The sequence below is a fragment of the Battus philenor genome, unplaced genomic scaffold, assembly GCF_028537555.1.
Source record: "Battus philenor isolate CCGP_79_NKW_IND1 unplaced genomic scaffold, ilBatPhil1.0.hap1 SCAF_12, whole genome shotgun sequence".
In the NCBI taxonomy this organism is placed as follows: domain Eukaryota; kingdom Metazoa; phylum Arthropoda; class Insecta; order Lepidoptera; family Papilionidae; genus Battus; species Battus philenor.
In genome coordinates, this window is record NW_027181674.1 from 30,001 (window position 1) to 49,021 (window position 19,021).

The 19,021-nt window shown below is 48.9% G+C and overlaps 1 protein-coding gene across 1 annotated transcript; it reads right to left on the reverse strand.

Moving 5' to 3' along the window:
• Positions 1 to 12,602: 12,602 nt before the first annotated feature.
• LOC137932790 (syntaxin-1A-like) lies at positions 12,603 to 18,689 on the reverse strand. The gene is made up of 8 exons (XM_068776464.1): positions 18,505 to 18,689; positions 17,978 to 18,073; positions 17,600 to 17,693; positions 16,923 to 17,180; positions 15,919 to 15,992; positions 15,457 to 15,594; positions 12,836 to 12,946; positions 12,603 to 12,741 (listed from the first exon to the last, which is right to left on the reverse strand). Exons 1-8 carry the CDS (start codon positions 18,538 to 18,540, stop codon positions 12,670 to 12,672), a joined length of 879 nt encoding a protein of 292 aa, XP_068632565.1. The 5' UTR covers positions 18,541 to 18,689; the 3' UTR covers positions 12,603 to 12,669.
• Positions 18,690 to 19,021: the final 332 nt, after the last annotated feature.

The window sequence follows — 19,021 nt, forward strand, 5'->3', positions numbered from 1 at the left end:
AAGTGAAGCCTCCCGGCACGTACGCGAGCGTGGCGGCCGGCCCGGCAAAAAGACCGCCACCGGGGTGCGAACCTAAGCACTCGGTGGCGGTCTCGTCGGGGACCGACACGGGCGAGCAGGTCCTGGGAAAAATACGGAAAGCTCTAAACGCCACCCAGACCGGCATAAGGGTCGACCGGATCCGCAGGGTGCGGGACGGTCGGGTCATCCTGGGCTGCGGCTCAGAGGTCGAGCTGGAGAGGGTGCGTGAGGGGCTGAGGAGGGCAGGCAGGGACCTGAACCTTGCAGAGGTCAAAAACAAGGACCCACTGGTTCTGCTCAGAGACGTAATGGCCTATAATACTAACGAAGAAATAGTAAAGGCCATTAAGACCCAAAATAAACACCTGCTGGTCGACGTCTCTGAGGAGGATCAGAGGGCGGAGGTAAGGTTCAGGAGGAGGGCGCGAAATGTGCAGACGATCCATGTGGTCATGCGCGTGTCGCCTGCGCTCTGGGGACGGCTGACGGCTGCGGGCTACATGCACGTGGACCTCCAGCGAGTGCGGGTGCATGATCACTCCCCGCTAGTCCAGTGCACTCGGTGCCTAGGTTACGGCCACACCAAACGGCATTGCGCGGAGAGCGAAGACCGCTGCAGCCATTGTGGTGGCCGGCACCTACGCGCCGAGTGTCCGGATCGGCAAGCCGGGAAACCTCCCGCCTGCCGGAACTGCCGACTAGCTAAGGCAGACCGGTGGGACCACGGCGCATTTGACGAAGACTGTCCTGTGCGGAGAAAGTGGGACACCATAGCACGGGCGTCCGTAGCGTATTGCTAAGGGCACCCAGGTGACTCACCGCACTCTCCGCGCAGGGCACCACCAGTACCGCGTGGCGCAGCTAAACCTGCAAAGGTCCAAGCTCGCTACTGCCGAGCTGATATGTGAAGCGCCGAAGAGAGGCTGGGCGTTCGCATTGGTCCAGGAGCCGTATATCGGCGCTATTGGCGAGATGAGGCACTACCCAGGGACAAGGGTGGTACAATGTGTCGCGCGAGGCAACGGGGAGGTTGTCAAGGCGGCCATTGTGCTATTCGACGACACTATCGATATCACTCAATGTCCCCAACTCACGTCTGGCAACGTTGCTGCGGCCAGGCTGAGGACTGGGGCTTGGGAGATAGGGGTGGTGTCCGTCTACCTGGAGCCTAATACGCCCGTCGGACCATACCTGGACCGGATCGGCTCGGCCGTGGAGGGCTTGGGGACAGCCAACGTGGTACTGGGTGGCGACGTCAATGCGCATAACACCTGGTGGGGTAGCCGGTCCACGGACCGAAGGGGGGAGGAGGTCGCAGCCGCCCTCGACCAACTGGGAGTGCACGTGTTGAACCAGGGGTCTGAGCCGACGTTTGATACGTATCGGGGCGGTAAGCATTACTCCAGTCGCGTCGACATTACTGCTTGCTCGACCACCCTGCTCGACCGAGCGGTGGGCTGGAGCCTCGTGGACGACATATCCTCGTCGGACCACAGGGCAATTGTGTTCAATCTGAAGTTTGAGAGGTCCCAAGGCACGGACGTCAAGCGGACCACACGGCAGTACACTACCCGTAGGGCAGACTGGGGCGAGTTCCATCGAACTGTCGCTCGGCTGCTATCGGATCGCTGTCTGACGCCTACCGAGGTGAATCAGATCACCGAAAAGGGGGCGTTGGACAGCACGGTCGGTCGGTATGTGGAAACCGTGAGGGACGCTTGCGAGTTGGTCCTGCCGAAGGTCTCCAAGCGGAAGAGAACGGAATTGCCCTGGTGGTCCGAACAGCTCTCTCTCCTCAAGGCAGATGTCTTGAGGAAGAAGAGAAGGATCAGGGCCGCGAGGCCGGCTCGTAAGGAGCTGGTCTGGCGCGAGTACTGCGACGCGAAGGAGGCATACCGCCTTGAGGCGAGGCGCGCTCAGACCCATAGCTGGAAGCGTTTCTGTGAGAGACAGGATCGCGAGACCATGTGGGGCGGGATCCACCGTGTGATGCGTCGCACGGAGGTGAGGCGAGAGGACGTCCCCCTCGTCCAGTCAGGTAAAGTGCTGGACGCAGCGGGATCAGCCAGGTTGCTGGCGGAGGTTTTCTTCCCGGAGGACGACCCCGGGAAGGACAATGCGGACCACAGAACTGTAAGAGCTAAAGCCGATGAAGTCAATTCGGGGGACCATGATGGAACATGCGACCCCCCGTTTACGATGGAGGAGCTCCGATGGTCCGTATCGACCTTCAACGCCAAGAAGGCACCTGGCTCTGACGGACTCACCGCGGACATCTGCCGTGCGGCCGTCGCCGTGGACCCCGTTCTGTACCTCGCGCTCTCCAACCGGTGTCTCGCGCTTTCCCACTTCCCCACGAGATGGAAGGAGGCAGTGGTCGTAGCGTTGCGGAAGCCGGACAAGGAGGACTACACGCACCCGAAATCCTACAGGCCCATCGGACTCTTGCCGATTCTCGGCAAGGTCCTTGAGAAAATGATGGTCCGTAGGATCCGGTGGTACACTGCACCGTATATCAGTAGCCACCAATACGGCTTCATGCCGCAGAGGTGTACCGAAGACTCCCTGTATGACCTGATCCAGCATCTGCGAACCCGGCTGAAGGAGAAGGAGATCGCAGTGCTGGTATCATTGGACATAGAGGGAGCCTTCGATAACGCCTGGTGGCCTGCTATACGGTGCAGACTGGCAGAGACTCGCTGCCCCGCGAATCTGCGGCGTCTTGTTGACAGCTATTTTAGCGATCGCAAGGTGTCCGTACGGTACGCGGGGGCAGAGTGGGCCAGAGAGACCACCAAGGGGTGCGTGCAGGGATCCGTAGGCGGCCCAACCTTCTGGACCCTCCTCATCAACCCTCTCCTGGAGGAGGTGGCAAAGACCGGGACACACTGCCAGGCGTTCGCAGATGACGTCGTGCTGGTCTTCTCGGGGCAGAAGGCCCAGGACATCTCGAGTCGGGCCAACGCCGTTCTCGCCCATGTTCATGAGTGGGGGGTCAGGAATAAGCTGAGGTTCGCACCACACAAAACCAAGGTGATGGTGCTAACCAACAAGCTAAAGTTCGACTACCCATTACTGAGCATGGGAGGTGAGCCGCTTGGACGGACTGGGGAGGTCCGGATACTAGGCCTCACAGTTGACGATAGGCTCACGTTCAACAGTCACGTGAAGAACGTGAGCAAGAAGGCACAGGGCCTCTATCGTCAGCTGTGCAGGGCTGCGAAGGTATCTTGGGGTCTGAACTCGGAGGTGATCAGAACGATGTATCTGGCGGTGCTGGAGCCGACGATTTTGTATGCAGCGAGTGCATGGGCGCCGGCGGCTAGGAAGCTGCTGGTCCGCAGGCAGTTGGGCGCGGTCCAGCGGGGCTTCGCGCAGAAGATCGCGAGGACCCACAGGACCGCGTCCCTGCACTCGGCCCTTATACTTGCCGGGTTGCTTCCCCTGGACCTTCGGGTCCAAGAAGCAGCCCGCTTATTTGAAATAAGAAAGGGTCATTCCCGGCAGGTGGTAAAGGACCGAGACCTGGAGGTACCGGTCAGCTACCTGAGACTACCACACCCGTCTGGTCAAGTTGGTGTGGAGTTCTCCTGTCTGGGGGAAAGTGCGGAGGAAGTCCGACTTGCCACCGCGGCTGCCGATCTGGTAATTTATACCGACGGCAGCCGCATAGAGGATAAGGTGGGTGCGGCGTTCTGCGTCAAGCGGGGCGCCGTAGAGTCATACACAAAGAAACTCAAGTTGGGCAACTTCTGCACCGTATACCAGGCAGAGCTGCTGGCTCTAGCTGAGGCAACAGGGTACGCGGCCGGCGAGTCGGCGCAAGTCTGTGCCGTACTGAGCGACTCGCGGTCCGCTCTCGAAACTGTCGCAAGATCGGACACCCTCCATCCCTTAGCGTTAAGAGTGAAGGAGAATGTAATGAAAGCGAGAGAGAAAGGGAAGGATGTAAGGTTGTTCTGGGTGAAAGCGCACGCGGGGATGGAGGGGAACGAGAGGGCGGACCAGCTGGCCAAGGAAGCGGCCCTGAAGAGTAAAAGACGACCAGAGTACGAGAGATGCCCTGTTTCATTCGTCAAGCGGCAACTGAGACTGGAGTCGCTCGACGAATGGAACAGGAGGTATGTGGAAGGAACGACGGCTTCGGTAACGAGGATGTTTTTCCCGGACGCCGTCTCAGCCTACCGCGTGCTCCGCAGCATCGAGGTGGACGCGGTCTCGGCCCAGCTCTTCACGGGGCACGGGGGGTTCTCTGAGTACCTTCATAGGTTCAAGCTCAAGGAGGACCCCTCGTGCTTCTGTGAACCGGGCGTGGACCAGACCGTGATCCACCTTGTGGCCCGGTGTCCCGCATTCGGGGGACTCCGGTTCGGCTTCGAGTGCCGGTCTGGGGTTCAAATCAGGGAGGAGTCAATAGCCTCCCTGATAGGCGGAGAATACCAGCAAGATTTCATAACCCTCTGCAAAGAAATAGTTAAAAGAACAATAGAAATAAATAAAAGACAAACATAAGTAAGTAACAAAGCGACAATAAAATGGGAAAAAATTAAGAAATAAGACTGTGATAAATAAAAAATAATTATAAAATAAGAAATCCAAATGTAAATAAAAAGATAAAAATGTAATTATTAATAAGAAAAGAGGGAAGAATGAAAGCTGAATAGGGCGAATGAGAAAGAAAGATGAATTGTGGAATGAAAGATAGAAAATAGAATGAAAGAAATGACATTATAAGGAAAGAAAGAAGAGAAAGAAAATAATAAGAAATGTGAAAAATTATATTGATACAAAAGACCCTGTCCCAAACTAGATAGGGGTACGAATTTGAAAAAAAAAAAAAAAAAAAAAAAAAAAAAAACCTAACCTAACCTAACCTAACCTAACCTAACCTAACCTAACCTAACCTAACCTAACCTAACCTAACCTAACCTAACCTAACCTAACCTAACCTAACCTAACCTAACCTAACCTAACCTAACCTAACCTAACCTAACCTAACCTAACCTAACCTAACCTAACCTAACCTAACCTAACCTAACCTAACCTAACCTAACCTAACCTAACCTAACCTAACCTAACCTAACCTAACCTAACCTAACCTAACCTAACCTAACCTAACCTAACCTAACCTAACCTAACCTAACCTAACCTAACCTAACCTAACCTAACCTAACCTAACCTAACCTAACCTAACCTAACCTAACCTAACCTAACCTAACCTAACCTAACCTAACCTAACCTAACCTAACCTAACCTAACCTAACCTACCTACCTACCTACCTACCTACCTACCTACCTACCTACCTACCTACCTACCTACCTACCTACCTACCTACCTACCTACCTACCTACCTACCTACCTACCTACCTACCTACCTACCTACCTACCTACCTACCTACCTACCTACCTACCTACCTACCTACCTACCTACCTACCTACCTACCTACCTACCTACCTACCTACCTACCTACCTACCTACCTACCTACCTACCTACCTATCTACCCACGGGCTGAGGTGTACTGCTACGTGGCGCGTCCCCAAGGTTGCGGATAGGGGAAAGCCCGAGAGTCGCAATTTGCGAAACAGGGTAGGGGTGAAATAAAATAGCCCTCGCGGACAAAACACAACCCGATGTCAGTGGTCTAGCGTGCCCAGGACTGGAAGGCGACAGGGAATGGACGTCGCAAGCGCTCCCCTGAGGGTACCAGGTCCCACCTCAGGCGTACTTAAGTGGCCTTACTTCGGTAACCGAGGCTCTGCCGAAGCGGACTGTATATTTCCCTAGGTTCTCGTGGGAACAGCATGGATAAATTAATCAAAAAAACAAACGAAAATGAAAGTAATATGGAGCTGAAGAAGGCATTACAGCTCCACGAAAATACAATCACTGCCCTGGCGGAGTACATAAAGGGCAAATTAAACGTTCATGGAGAGATCCGCAAACATGTGGCCGCGCTAGGTACATCGTTTGCAAAGATCACCAGGGAAATTGGAAGCGTCGGAAAATCAAACGCCACCACATCTGTAGGAGAAGTGCAAACGTCACCGTCTCTTTACAGATTGTATTCGGACACGACTGTAAAAGAAACCGAAGAAGAAAGCAAATCGGCAACACCGAAGAGCCGAAAAAAGTCAAAAGGACGGAACGCTCTTCACCCTTGGAGATCAGCCAGGCACCGAAACTGCGAAAAGCTAATACAACGGACTTAGCAGTTACGGTAAGGCCAGAGCTGAAGCCAAAGCCGCCACTTCCACACGATCACTCGGAGTGGAAAGAGGTAAAAAAGAAAAAGCAACCCAAGAAGAAAGTAGCAACGCGTCCGAGTGCTCTTATCATTCGCCCAAGCCAGAAGGATCAGTACGCCGAGATCCTTAAGCGGGTCAAAAAAGATGCTTCCGCGGATCATATAGGCAAATGTGTTGATAAAATTAGAAGGACGGCTACGGGCGATATGCTTCTTATCCTAGCGAAAAATCAAAAAGATAAAACGCAGGAGATAAGAAACACCATTTCCACAGTTCTTGGAAAAGATGCTACGGTAGTATGCAAAGTACCTGAACAGGAATTAGAGATTAAGGACCTAGACGAAACCACGACGGTGCCTGAAATCGTAGAAGACCTACAGAAAATAACTGGCGGAGGAAGCCAAATTTCTGAACACTGTGTCAAGTCCCTTCGCAAAGCATACGGAGGAACACTTACGGCTTCTGTTAGAGTAGCAGCAGAACTGGCAAGAACCTTAACAGAGCGGCAAAACATCAAGATAGGTTGGGTCAATTGTAGAATAAGAGCTACTCAAAGGCCTATAAAATGCTTCAGGTGCTGGCACTATGGTCACGTTGCAAACAAATGCAGCAACAAACATGACAGATCGAAGAGCTGCATCAAATGTGGGGAAATAGGCCACAAAGCCAAAGAGTGCGGTAAGGAAGCCCGATGTGTCCTCTGTGTTGACATTGGGAATTCCGAAGACTGTGCTCACATTGCAGGATGTGGTCATTGCCCTGTATTTAAAAAAGCACTTCAGATGTTAAGACAGCCTCAAAAATGATCAAGGTACTACAAATTAATCTTAATCATTGTGAGGTTGCCCAAGACCTACTCATGCAGACTGTACGGGAGCTAAAATTAGACATAGTACTAATTTCGGAACCCTATAAGCACATCAGTGGCCTAAACTGGATCACCGATAAGGAAGGAAAAGCTGTCATCTGGGCATGTGGCACTAAACCTCTCCAGGGAAATCAAAATAATTGTTCTGGATTTGTAAGAGCCAAATTTAATGGAGTACATTTCTACAGTTGCTATGCACCACCTAGCCTAACACACGATGAGTTCGTCCGGTTCCTGGCCAAATTAGTGGAGGATGCCCGAATGTACTCCCCGGTAGCTATAGCTGGAGATTTTAACGCTTGGGCAGTGGACTGGGGTAGTAAAGCTACTAACACTAGAGGTTGCCAGCTTCTGGAAGCGATGTCACTGTTGGACGTCGCCTTACTTAATACAGGCGATAAACCCACGTTCACAAGAGGCGAGGCGAGCTCAATTGTGGATCTCACTTTCGTCAGCAGTACACTGGCAAGAGGAAATAACAGTTGGGAGATCTCGGATACTTACACCGCTAGCGACCACTGTGCCATATACTGGGAGGTATCATGTAAGCCAAATACAAATAGAGTACCACACACAAGAACTGGCTCAGTGGGTTGGAGGACTAGCATGTATGATCCCGGCCTGTTCAAGATAGCACTCGAGGATCGACCACTGCTTTCCAAAAGTGCCAGTGAAAAGGCGGCTGAAATCATAAGGAGGCTGACCGAGGTCTGCGATGCAACAATGCCAAGGCGACGCAACAACAACCGAACCCCACCGGTGTACTGGTGGAATGATAACATTGCTGAGCTTAGGAAAATATGTGTTAAGGCGCGTAGAACCTCCCAACGGGCTCGGAAAACACCACAATTCGAGCAGCTCTACGACAAATATAAGGAAGCGCGATTAAAATTAAATAAATCCATTAAAGAGAGCAAGAGAAACGCGTGGAAAATATTGTAGGAAGAGGTTGAAAAGAATCCATGGGGCAAGCCGTACCAGGTTGTAGTTAAACAACTGAGACATGAGAATACAACGCCCACTTGTCCTATTCTACTGGGAAGAATTGTCAGAGCTCTGTTCCCCACGCAACCAAAATCCTCCTTTCAACTAGGGATTGTGGATCCGAATGAAATCCCCCCTATTACCGAGAAGGAGCTAATGGTAGCATGCGGTAGGGTTGGAAACAACAAAGCTCCGGGACCGGATGGGATCCCCAACGTAGCTCTTAAGCAAGCTATTGTAGCAACACCAGGAGTCTTCTTGGAGGCCTACAATAGCTGCTTACTGGAAGGCACCTTTCCTACCGCGTGGAAACGACAGAGACTGGTACTTCTCCCTAAAGGTAAGAAGCCACCAGACGAGCCATCGTCATACCGGCCCCTCTGTATGCTGGATACTGCGGGGAAAATACTAGAACGTATTATCCACAGCAGGATCGAAGCAGCAGTTGAACCCCACCTAGCTAACTCACAGTATGGGTTCAGAAAAGGCCGGTCTACGCTAGACGCTATAGAGCAAGTAGTCAATATAGCAAAACTAGCAGTGTCTGGGAAAAGATGGAAGAGAGGCTCGATAAAATACTGCCTGGTTGCCACCTTGGACATTAAAAACGCCTTTAACTCAGCAAAATGGGAGGTTATCATGGGGGCACTTAGCTCACTGAATGTACCTCTATACCTACGTAAAATAGTCGCTAGTTACTTCTCTGATAGAGTCCTCATGTACACTACGGAAACCGGGACGGAGGAGTACAAAGTCACTGGAGGCGTCCCACAGGGGTCAGTACTAGGGCCACTTTTGTGGAACGCTATGTACGATGGACTCCTAAAGAAACATCTACCCAGCGAAACTAAACTCGTCGCATTCGCTGATGATCTAGCAGTCGTTATAGTAGCGAAACACGTGGAGGAAGTGAAGTGGGCATTTGAAAGATCCTTCCAAATAATCACTCTGTGGATGAGGTCAGTCGGACTAGAACTGGCTGAGCAGAAGACGGAAGCAGTGCTCATTACTGGCAGGAGAGTTGCGGAGACCATCACACTCAATGTCGGCAGCTGTGAAATCGCAACTCAACCAGTTATACGGTACCTTGGAGTAATGATCGACCATAGGCTAAACTTCAAAAATCAGGCTGAGAGAGCAGCAGCGAAAGCGTCTCTGGTGACAGCTAAACTCTGCCGACTCATGCCTAATGTCGGAGGTCCCAAGCAAAACAGAAGGAAGTTATTAGCGTCGGTGACTACGTCAGTGCTTATGTACGGAGTACCCATATGGTCCGACGCACTGAGCAACCAGGAGTCCCGACGGAAAATCGCCTCTGTTTATAGAGTCAGCACTCTACGGGTAGCTAGCGCCTTTCGTACAGTATCGGAGGATGCGGCATGCGTGATAGCAGGTATGGTTCCTGTTGCGCTTCTTGCAGACGAAAGAACTGATCTGTACCGAAGCAAAAAAAGCAAATCAGACCCAACTTCAGCTGAACTTAGAATTCGGGGAAGACTGAAAAGCTTGCAACAGTGGCAATCGTCCTGGGATAAGTCGACGAAAGGAAAATGGACGCGTAAGCTAATACCAAACCTAGAGCCATGGGTGAACCGAGATCATGGAGAGTTGAACTACTACCTGACTCAGATGATATCCGGCCACGGATGTTACCGAGCGTATCTCCATAGGTTCAAATACGAAGATTCCCCTGACTGTCCTAATTGTGTCGGAATGATTGAAGATGCAGAGCATGTCTTTTTCGTCTGCCCCCGATTTAACGAAGCCAGGAGGTCTTGGGAAGAAGGTGTAGGATGCAGAATCTATCCTGAAACTCTGATAGCTACAATGCTATCCTCGCCCTCGGCCTGGGAACTTACGAGCGCGTACTGTACGACGGTGCTGAAGGAGTTGCGAAAAACAGAGCAGGAGCGGAGGAAGTTGGCCTGAACAGCCACTCTATCAGAGAAAGCTGCGGCTAAATCCCCCCCGCGAAGTAATGCCTAACGGCCATGCCGTGGGGACCAGGGATACCGAAGAGAGAGGATTGTTTTTAGTCGGTATTGATCTAGATCGAGTCCGACATACGGGGCACCAACATCAGGCCCTATGATACGTAAAAGTATTTTTAAACCTCTATAAAAAAAAAAAAAAAAAAAAAAACCTACCTACCTACCTACCTAAAAACGCGCACATAGGGCGTTCGCATTTGATAAATCTCCTGCGTTGGCAAAACTTCGTTGCGTTTTTTTTAGTAATTGTGTAATAAGTATTCGTGAATGCCGTTGGCTGTACAGTTTTACATAGAACTCTGCGGCAGTGTTTATGATTTCCTGCCTTGTCCTTGTTTTTGACGAGCCGGTCTTTACCGATGCGATCCATGTCTTGTATCCTGTAGATATAGTAGCATCTTTTAATTTATTTTTTGATTGTTGTACAGAGGTCTTTTGGTTTTTCTTTCTCGGGTTTTTTTTTAATGGCCCTTGCTATTGAGGGCCTCTCGTACCCCTATCTTTGGTGGGACAGGGACTTTACGGGCAATTTATTTTTTCACATAGTTATTTATTATTTCCATTCTCTCCTTTCGTTCTTCACCTATTCTTTCAATCTATTCTTTCATAAAACATTTCTGCTATCTTTCCCTTTTACTCTGTGACCTTTCATTTCTCCCTCATTACATGTTACATTTTATCTTTATTTCTTTTCGTTTACATTTTTATCACATTTTATATCGCATTTTGAGTTACATTTTATCACCTTTTTTCTTATTGTCTACATAAAATTTTTCTTTAATTTTTTGTATCACTTTCTTAGTTTATATCTTGCAGTATGAGAGGAATTCTTCCCTAGTATCCTTTCCGCCTATCAGGGAGGCTATTGACTCCCCCCTGATTTTAGCGCCAGATCTTTCTCGGTTTTAGTTAATTTATAATAGGTTAAAATTGTAGTTTGCTTCTTTTTTCGTGAGCTTTATCGCCCCTGTAGATATATAATACCAGACTTAATTGTTCATTTAGTAGACGGTAATTTTTTACATAGTAACATTTGTCTATCAGGTTTCAAGTGTTTTGGATAATTTTTTCTCCCAGTCGGCGGACTTTACTTATTCCTAATATATCGTAGTTGATATTCAGTAATGTTGTTTTCAGCGCGATAAGTTTAAGTTCAGTAGATAAGGATTTAACATTCAATATACAAATATTTAAAAATATTCTTTGCCTTATTTGTCTTTCCAGCGTTTTGGTCGATCTCTCCCTCGATGACTAGCCGCAGCGGGAGATGTAACCTAATGTATCGCACACAATTCATTTCTCAGTAGCGTCGTAGTTTAGATATAATACCTTTGAGCGGTGTTTAGCAAATATTACTCTATTTTAAAGTTATAAATACTAAGCAGATGACACATTAAATTGTCATCAAGAACAACGACGATTGGTATGCAATGTAAAGTAATTATGATACCGGTGTAATGACATTTCCTAGACGCTGATTGCGGAGCTAGGCGTGCAACGCTGTACTGGTTTTAATTGTTTTTTTGTTTATTACTTTAGTAACAAACAAAAAAACATTGATTTATCAAGTAATCAACGAATCAACCAGTTCCAGTTACTGAACTGCTCCCTCCCCGAGGTCCGGCGTGCGGCCGCAGTGCTAAATAAAGCAACGCAGGTGAAATGCTCAACTCTAGTGAAAGGGTGTGTGTTATGTAATCGTCACTTCAATTTTTCACAACGAACTATTGGTGCCGCCTCTATTAACTTGCTTTAACATTGTGCATTGCTCGTATTATACTTAAAAAAAAAAAACATTTTTTGTAGCTCAGTCGGCGTCCAATGTATTTATACTCGAACGAATTAATACAAAGCGCCTGCGAGGTATTCAAAGCAATTCTACAAAAGTGAAAAACTTTATTTTCTGTTTTACACGACAAGTGCTCTGGCAAAGTAGCACGGCTGTTGTGTTGTTGCGGAAATAGTACAGTTGGTATTGAAATTTGGCGTAGTTAGTGTTTCTAGTTACATATAAAAGGCGGTCAGAATGAAATAGATAATTACTTATTGATTTGGTGCTCAATGTACTGTATGTATAAGATTTTGGCAAAGACTATGTGGCGTGGTTTCGGTGTTACGGGTATCGGAAGTAAGCTGGAACAGTTGTGCCCGCCGTGAGTTCTTTTCGTCGGCTAAAAGACTTTTTATTTAATAAAATATTCCTTGCAGGCAATTGAATCATCAACCGAAACACCGTAGAAGAGTTTCCATATACAGCGTTCTGTCTAAATGGTTCCCTTAACAAAACGGCACAATATGTACACACACACCATGTTTATTTTCTAGCCTACTTAAAAAGTTGTTTTGAGTGCTTTCAACTTATTTCAGCCCGACTGCTTCCGTCGCCTGCACACGCGCCGCAGCCGCAGCGCCAGCAGGCCACGCGAGCTGCCCTGCTCTCCAGCGCGATGTGAACATCAGGTGAAAGTGAATAAAAGTCATTTGTTTCGACAGTTTATTGCTAATTGAAAATGACTAGGACACGATCAGAACAGTTGCACGCGTGCGTCGGCGGCCGCTACGTGTAGATCAGGACGAGTAGCACTACCAGGAAGCCGGACGCGAGGCACACGGCCAGGCCGAGCTTCTTCTGCAAGTGAACACGAACTCGTTAGAAAGCAGGCGGTGCACGCTCACCGGTCGCACCGGCCGCACCCGGGCGCGGAGGCGCAGCACTCGGTTACCTTGGTGGCTTTCCGGCGGCTCACGGTGCCCTGCAGCAGCTGCTGGCCGCCGCTCTCCACGTGCTCCGTGGCCTGCATCGCAAAGTACTCCACGCTGTCGATCTGCTCTTGCTGCGAATGTTCACACACGCTGTCAGCGATGATTAAATGATGATTAAATGAAATCCCTGCACTCAGTTTTGACGGCCTCGTTAGTGCATGTTGAGTAATACAGTAGATAGTTTTTGTTTGTTCCTGAAAATTTAACTAGGTGGCAACACTGTGTATGAATTTTATTGTAACTGCGTTGTTCTTGCTGTATCTGTTATACTTTAAGGAAAAGTTCTATTTGAAATCATTACTATTGTTTAATAAATAAATATTCTATTACTGTATAGGTTATCGGCCCAGGAAGTTCTACAATTGAAATCTAGAAGAAAATAGCAAAGAAAAAGTTACAATCGTTTGTTTTTTTTCTTGAAAAAATAACCTCAAAATGGATTCCATGCGGTCTATAAGCACGGATAAATTTGATGGAAATAACTTCGGACAGTGGAAGTTCCAGATAAAGTGTGCCCCGAAAGCAAAAAGAATTGATATTTCAGTGCCTAGACCGTCTGAAAACAGTGTCGAATGGACAAAGAATGATGGCATCGGCAAGGAGTTAATAAAGAGATATGTCAATGGACAGTGGGAGAGCAGTGAACTACATGGTGTACTGTATGTTCCAAATTTGCGACGAAATCTATTCTCAGAGAGTGTGATTATGCGTAAATCATATATAATACCATTATCAAGAAAGACTCTAGTGCATTCATTTACAAAGGCAATAACTTAGTGACATATGCGACAACAACTGAAAATAATTTATATAACTTAAAAATAAAAGCTGTGGTCATGCATACCTGTAACAGTTCAAAGTGGTCAAAATAACATTAAAATGTGGCATGAGAGACTGGGACATGTTAATCTACAACAAATTAAGAATATGAGTGCTAATAATGTGGTTGAAGGTTTGAAACTGAAAGTCAGTGATAAAACTGATTTTGTCTGTGAAGCTAATTTCACAAAACCGTAAGAAGAGAACTACAGCCAGGTGACCTTATATACTGATGTCTGTGGACCAATGAGTCATACATCTATTCAAGGTACAAGATACTTTGTATTGTTCAAAGATGCTGTAACAAGTTACAGGCATGTTTATTTTGTAAAGCATAAAAGTGATGTGATTGACATATACAAGAAATACAATGCTATTATCAAAAATAAATACATGCATAATATCAGAATATTGCATACTGATAACGGAAGAGAGAATGAAAATAAAACCTTCAAATACTATCTAAGCAAAGAAGGTATAATTCATGAGTGTACTGCACCTTACACACCTGAGCAAAATGGGCGCTGAAAGAGAGAATCGTACCATTGTGGAGAGTGCACGTTCAATGTTGTATGCAAGAGATGTGGCACTGGAGTTATGGGCAGAAGCTGTGAATTGTGCCGTATATTTATTAAACAGAACAGCCTCCAGCCAGGCTCCTAAGGAAACACCAAATGTACTATGGAATGGCATCAAAACTCACGTGGGCCACGTGAAGGTGTTTGGAAGCATTGGATATGTCCATATTCCTGGCCAACTAAGAACAAAAATTGATAAGGAGAGTGAGAAAATGATATTAGTTGCGTATGATAACAATAATTACAGGATGTTCAGTCCAGAAACCAAAAAGATTAAAATATCTAGAAATGTTATTTTTGAACAACATAATGTTCCAGGGATAAGGAAAAATATTACACAAATACACATTGATGATGAAGAGAAGACACTAGAACAAGAAAATCAAATGCAAGAAAGCAATCTAGAGGATACTCTTTAGGAAATGTCATCATCAGAAAATGAAAACAGCATGTTGTGTTGTAGTAGTAGTAGTAGCAACCCTACACATGAACTGTCTCCAGAATTAGATGATGATTCAATTCAGAAGAATATAAATTTGAGACCAAGAATTAATAGTTTGAAGCAAATTAAAAACAGATTATCAAGAAATATTCTCTCCAACAACGAGATACGACTCTATAAGAATTGTTCTTTTTATTGCAGCTAAATATCAATTAGAAATTCAACAATTTGATTTTAAAACTGCTTTTTTGAATGATAGGATATTTTTATAGAAGTACCAGGAGGAATTACATCTAAAAATGATTGTGTCTTAAAACTTAATAAATCATTGTATGGTCTGAAACAGGCATCTCTTTGTTGGAATAGAAGATTCACTAAGTTTTGGTAAAGTATGGTTTTGGGCAATCTCAGGCTGACAGTTGTGTTGTGTCATTGTTTCATTGGGTTATACAGCTAAATGATAACCACTCGGTGCATCCGGTGCGCGGCGGGCCGACGTCCCGCAAGAACTGCGGCCAGTATCTATTCACTATTTTGTTGCCGGGGGTTTCGGCCACCAGCATATGCAGCGCTGGTTACGTAATGGATCTCATATTTTAAAAAGACAAAACGACGTCAGAATAAAATTATTAACTGATTTGTAAACGATGGTGTACAGTAGTGTATAGACAGCTCCATAATTCAGACGAATCAAAAACTAGCCGCTCGTCGGAGATGGCCCGTAGTTGCCGGGAGGCCTCACCTGCTGTGCAACCAGATGCGACAGCTGCAGGAAGAGGTCGCGAACCTCCTGCAGCGCGCCCTCCACGCGCGCCAGCTCGTCGCGCCGCACTTCCGCCTCTCGCAGCAGACGCCGCGCCTCCGCGGTTTCCGCCCGCACCTGCAACCAGAGCGCTGCTGCTGCAGGCCGCGCCTCACAGCGCCGCAGACGGCCTCGCATCGCCTCGCGTCGCGGAGAATACGCGTGCATGTTAAGTGCACCTTCAGTTAGTAGCGCACCTTTCCTTCACCAAACTAAACGGGTTGTAACAATTTTAGTAGCCCCTTATTAGTAGTCATCAAGCTGTTTATTGCCGTTGCGTCGCTTCTGCAGCCTAACAGCAAAGCAAAGCAGCGAGTTGTCGACGTGCGTGCGCGAGCCCAGCGTGGGTGAACATGGTGCGCGTCTCTTCATTTTTCGAACAAAACGTCACCTCGAACTTACGTTATCTACGAACAGGGCCACGTTGTTGGAGTCCAGCAGCTGTTCGCATTCCTCCTCCGAGATGGTCAGGTTCGCTGCAATTCAGAGAAAACAGAGTACTTTAGAAACGTGTTGGGCTATTGTGTTACAAGTTATTAAGATTTTTAATAGATGGCGCAGACACATTCAGAAGAATATTTTTCCCACTGCCCATCTCGTTCCTTTGTTAGAATTGCTCGGTATTCTTCTATTTCGAATGTATTTCAAATCAAAACAAGCCCATTGAATACTAAGGCTATTTATTAATGGTCACAGGTTTATAAATCGTTTATAAATCGAATAGCGGGTGCTATGCTCGGACTGCTGCCGAATCTCGGGGGAGTCAGAAGGGAAGTTAGTCGCCTCTGTGTGCGTGCGGTACGGTCCGTAGTCTCATTCGTAGCGCCCGTGTGGGCGAAAAGGCTCGCCGTTCGGCGTTGTGGAACTAAAAACTAGAGAAAAGGTTTATGCACGCAGACGCGTCACCTCTGGAGCGACTCTGCCCTCGCCCGCAATGTTGGGCGGGTCATTAACGTGGAAGACCGTGGCGTCTTTCTGTGAGAACATCTTGGTCCAGAAAGAGGCAGCTGCACAGAATCAGCAGACGACTGATCTCGGTCAGGGACTACGTCGCTAACGCATTCGGGGGCGTTGTGGCAGCGCTTCGAAGACTGGTGTTCTGGACTTGGTGGAGGTGATTGAGGTGGGGGCCCTAAACTCCTTCTAACGTTCCCGAGGCCGACAATGAATTGACGTAGTCTTAGCGCTACGTGATAGCACACCTGAAGTCCTAAAGCTAGCGTTAACAACTCTCTTGAATCTATCCAGAATTGCACAGCGTGAATGACTTTGGGCGGATGCAGGGTCCCCTCACACAGCGCACAAGGCAACAACACAATGAGTATTAGTGTGTAGGAATCAATCATAACTCTCTCCTCACCCCAGATAATCAGAAAAATAGACAGGCTAGAGTTATACGGACTTACTGAGCTTGACCTGCTCGTGCAGAAGTCGCGCGCGGTCGTCGCGCAGCAGCTGCAGCAGGCGCGCGTGCTCGGCCAGCGCGTCCGCGTAACGCCGCCTCGCGACCGCGTAGTGCAGGCGCGCCATGCGCCCCCCGGCGCTACCGCCATCCCCCGGCCGGCGGTCGCGGGCGCGCGCCTCCAGCTGCCGCAGCGCGCCGCACAGCTTGAGGCCGGCGGCGTGCGTGCGCGTCACGGCTGCGTCGAGCTGCTCCTGCACATCTGTGCGTCGCGCCGGGTCATCATTCTGCAGGGTGAGCACTACGAGGCGCACTCCGACAGGCCAGTATGTTTGATTGCATCTATTTTCGTACAATTTTATTTAGTTTGCCACATTTGGCCGTGCGCCCGGCTGGTGATGTCGGCGAAAAGCACGTGCAGATGGTAGCGCTGGCTCGTTGTGCGGCACCAAGTTAACAAGTAAAAACAAAAGTTGAGTAAGTAATGCGGTTTACTGCTTTATAACTTTTGTGGACAACGACACGCGCACGTGTGACCTCTTTCCTAAGCGAGTTCATTCGATGCAACAATAAATGCAAATTCGAGTTTTTGTTTAATTATCGATTGGTATTTGTTTTCGGAAGAGGTCGACGGCCGGGTGCAGTGTGGGTGGTGTATTTGCTTGTGTGCGTTTCACTCACGTCTGTTGGTGTGGTAGGTGGGGTCAGAGTGCAGGCGGCGGATGAGCTGCGTGTCGCCGTTCACTTCGTTGATCCATTTGTTTATCGCCTCTACCTGGAACAGCAGCAGCGAGGTTGCATTTATATTTGCAGATTCAATCTAAACTATGTTTCCCCTCCCCTCCCCCCGCTTCTCACTGCTCGCTCGGTGCCCAGCGGCCGGGCCAATTTCATTATGATTGTTCACTGCGACGCGAACACCACAAACAGGATGCGGCACATATCTAATTAATTCGCGCAACGAGCACAACAAGCGCGGGCAGCCTTCGCGTTAACGAGGCACCTTCGTCAGCGCGGCTTTTTATGATGAAGAATTGAGGACGAGGACGGGCGGCTCACCTCCTGCAAAAGCTCCGCGACGTCGGCGGGCAGCCGCGGCGCCTCCGTGTCCGCACGCGCGTTGTCCGCGCCGCCTGGCCGCACCGCTCCCGCCATCTGCCGGCAGCATCATGCGCACGGTACAGCACTTACAACTACAAGACAGTCGAGCGAATACGGCAGAAACTGGCGGGCTACCGGAGTGAGCGGACCGGCCGCCGCACCGCGGGCATTGCGAATGGTTAGCGCAACGGGCCATGCCATTAAACAAACGTTAGTATTACCCGCGCCTTTCTTATAAACTGTATCGAAAGAGTCGCACACACATTTTGCTTAACTATGCGGTGCCATAAGATGCATAAAAGGTAGTGCTTCCACGCTAACGGAGCCGGTATGAAATATTGAGCAAATTCACATTTTTTACACAGAAAACATTTGTGCACTCGTCACATTAGAGGTGCCCGGTAAACGGCAAAAAATGAAATCATGCTGTAGAGTCGTTCGGTCGCGAGTAAAACTCCGGGTGAGCTCGAGGTCGGCGTGCGCACCTGGCGCAGCTCGTCCAGGCGATCCTTGGTACTCATGCCGCGGCGTGTCACGTCGGCGGTGTCAGTGGCAGTGCTCCGGCGGCCGGTGCGCTCGGGCCCGTATCTAATCGCGCACTGAGCGCTGATAGCGCCCGTTATCGCGCGGATCGAGCGCAGCTGCCCGCGCGCCGCCGGAGATGCGCGGGGCGGGGGCGCCTCTGCTGCTAAACGCTCGCTTGTTTACTTTGCATTAGGTGTACACACGCGCTGCCCGCGCTGCCCCGAGCTGTTTGTGCGGCTCGTTAGCGCGGATGACGGCACGCTGACGTCATCGAGGCATCGCAATCGCAGCGGGCGCGCGGAAACTCATTACCGGTGTACAGTCGCGCACCTCACAGCGTTGCGACCGTCTTAAGCAATTTGTCACCGCGCACACGCGCACGTACGCGCTTCTACTGGCGTACGGACACGCGTGAGTGCGAGCCAAGTGCACGGTTATTTTCCGTTACTAAATGCTGATGCAGTAAAAACAATTAAG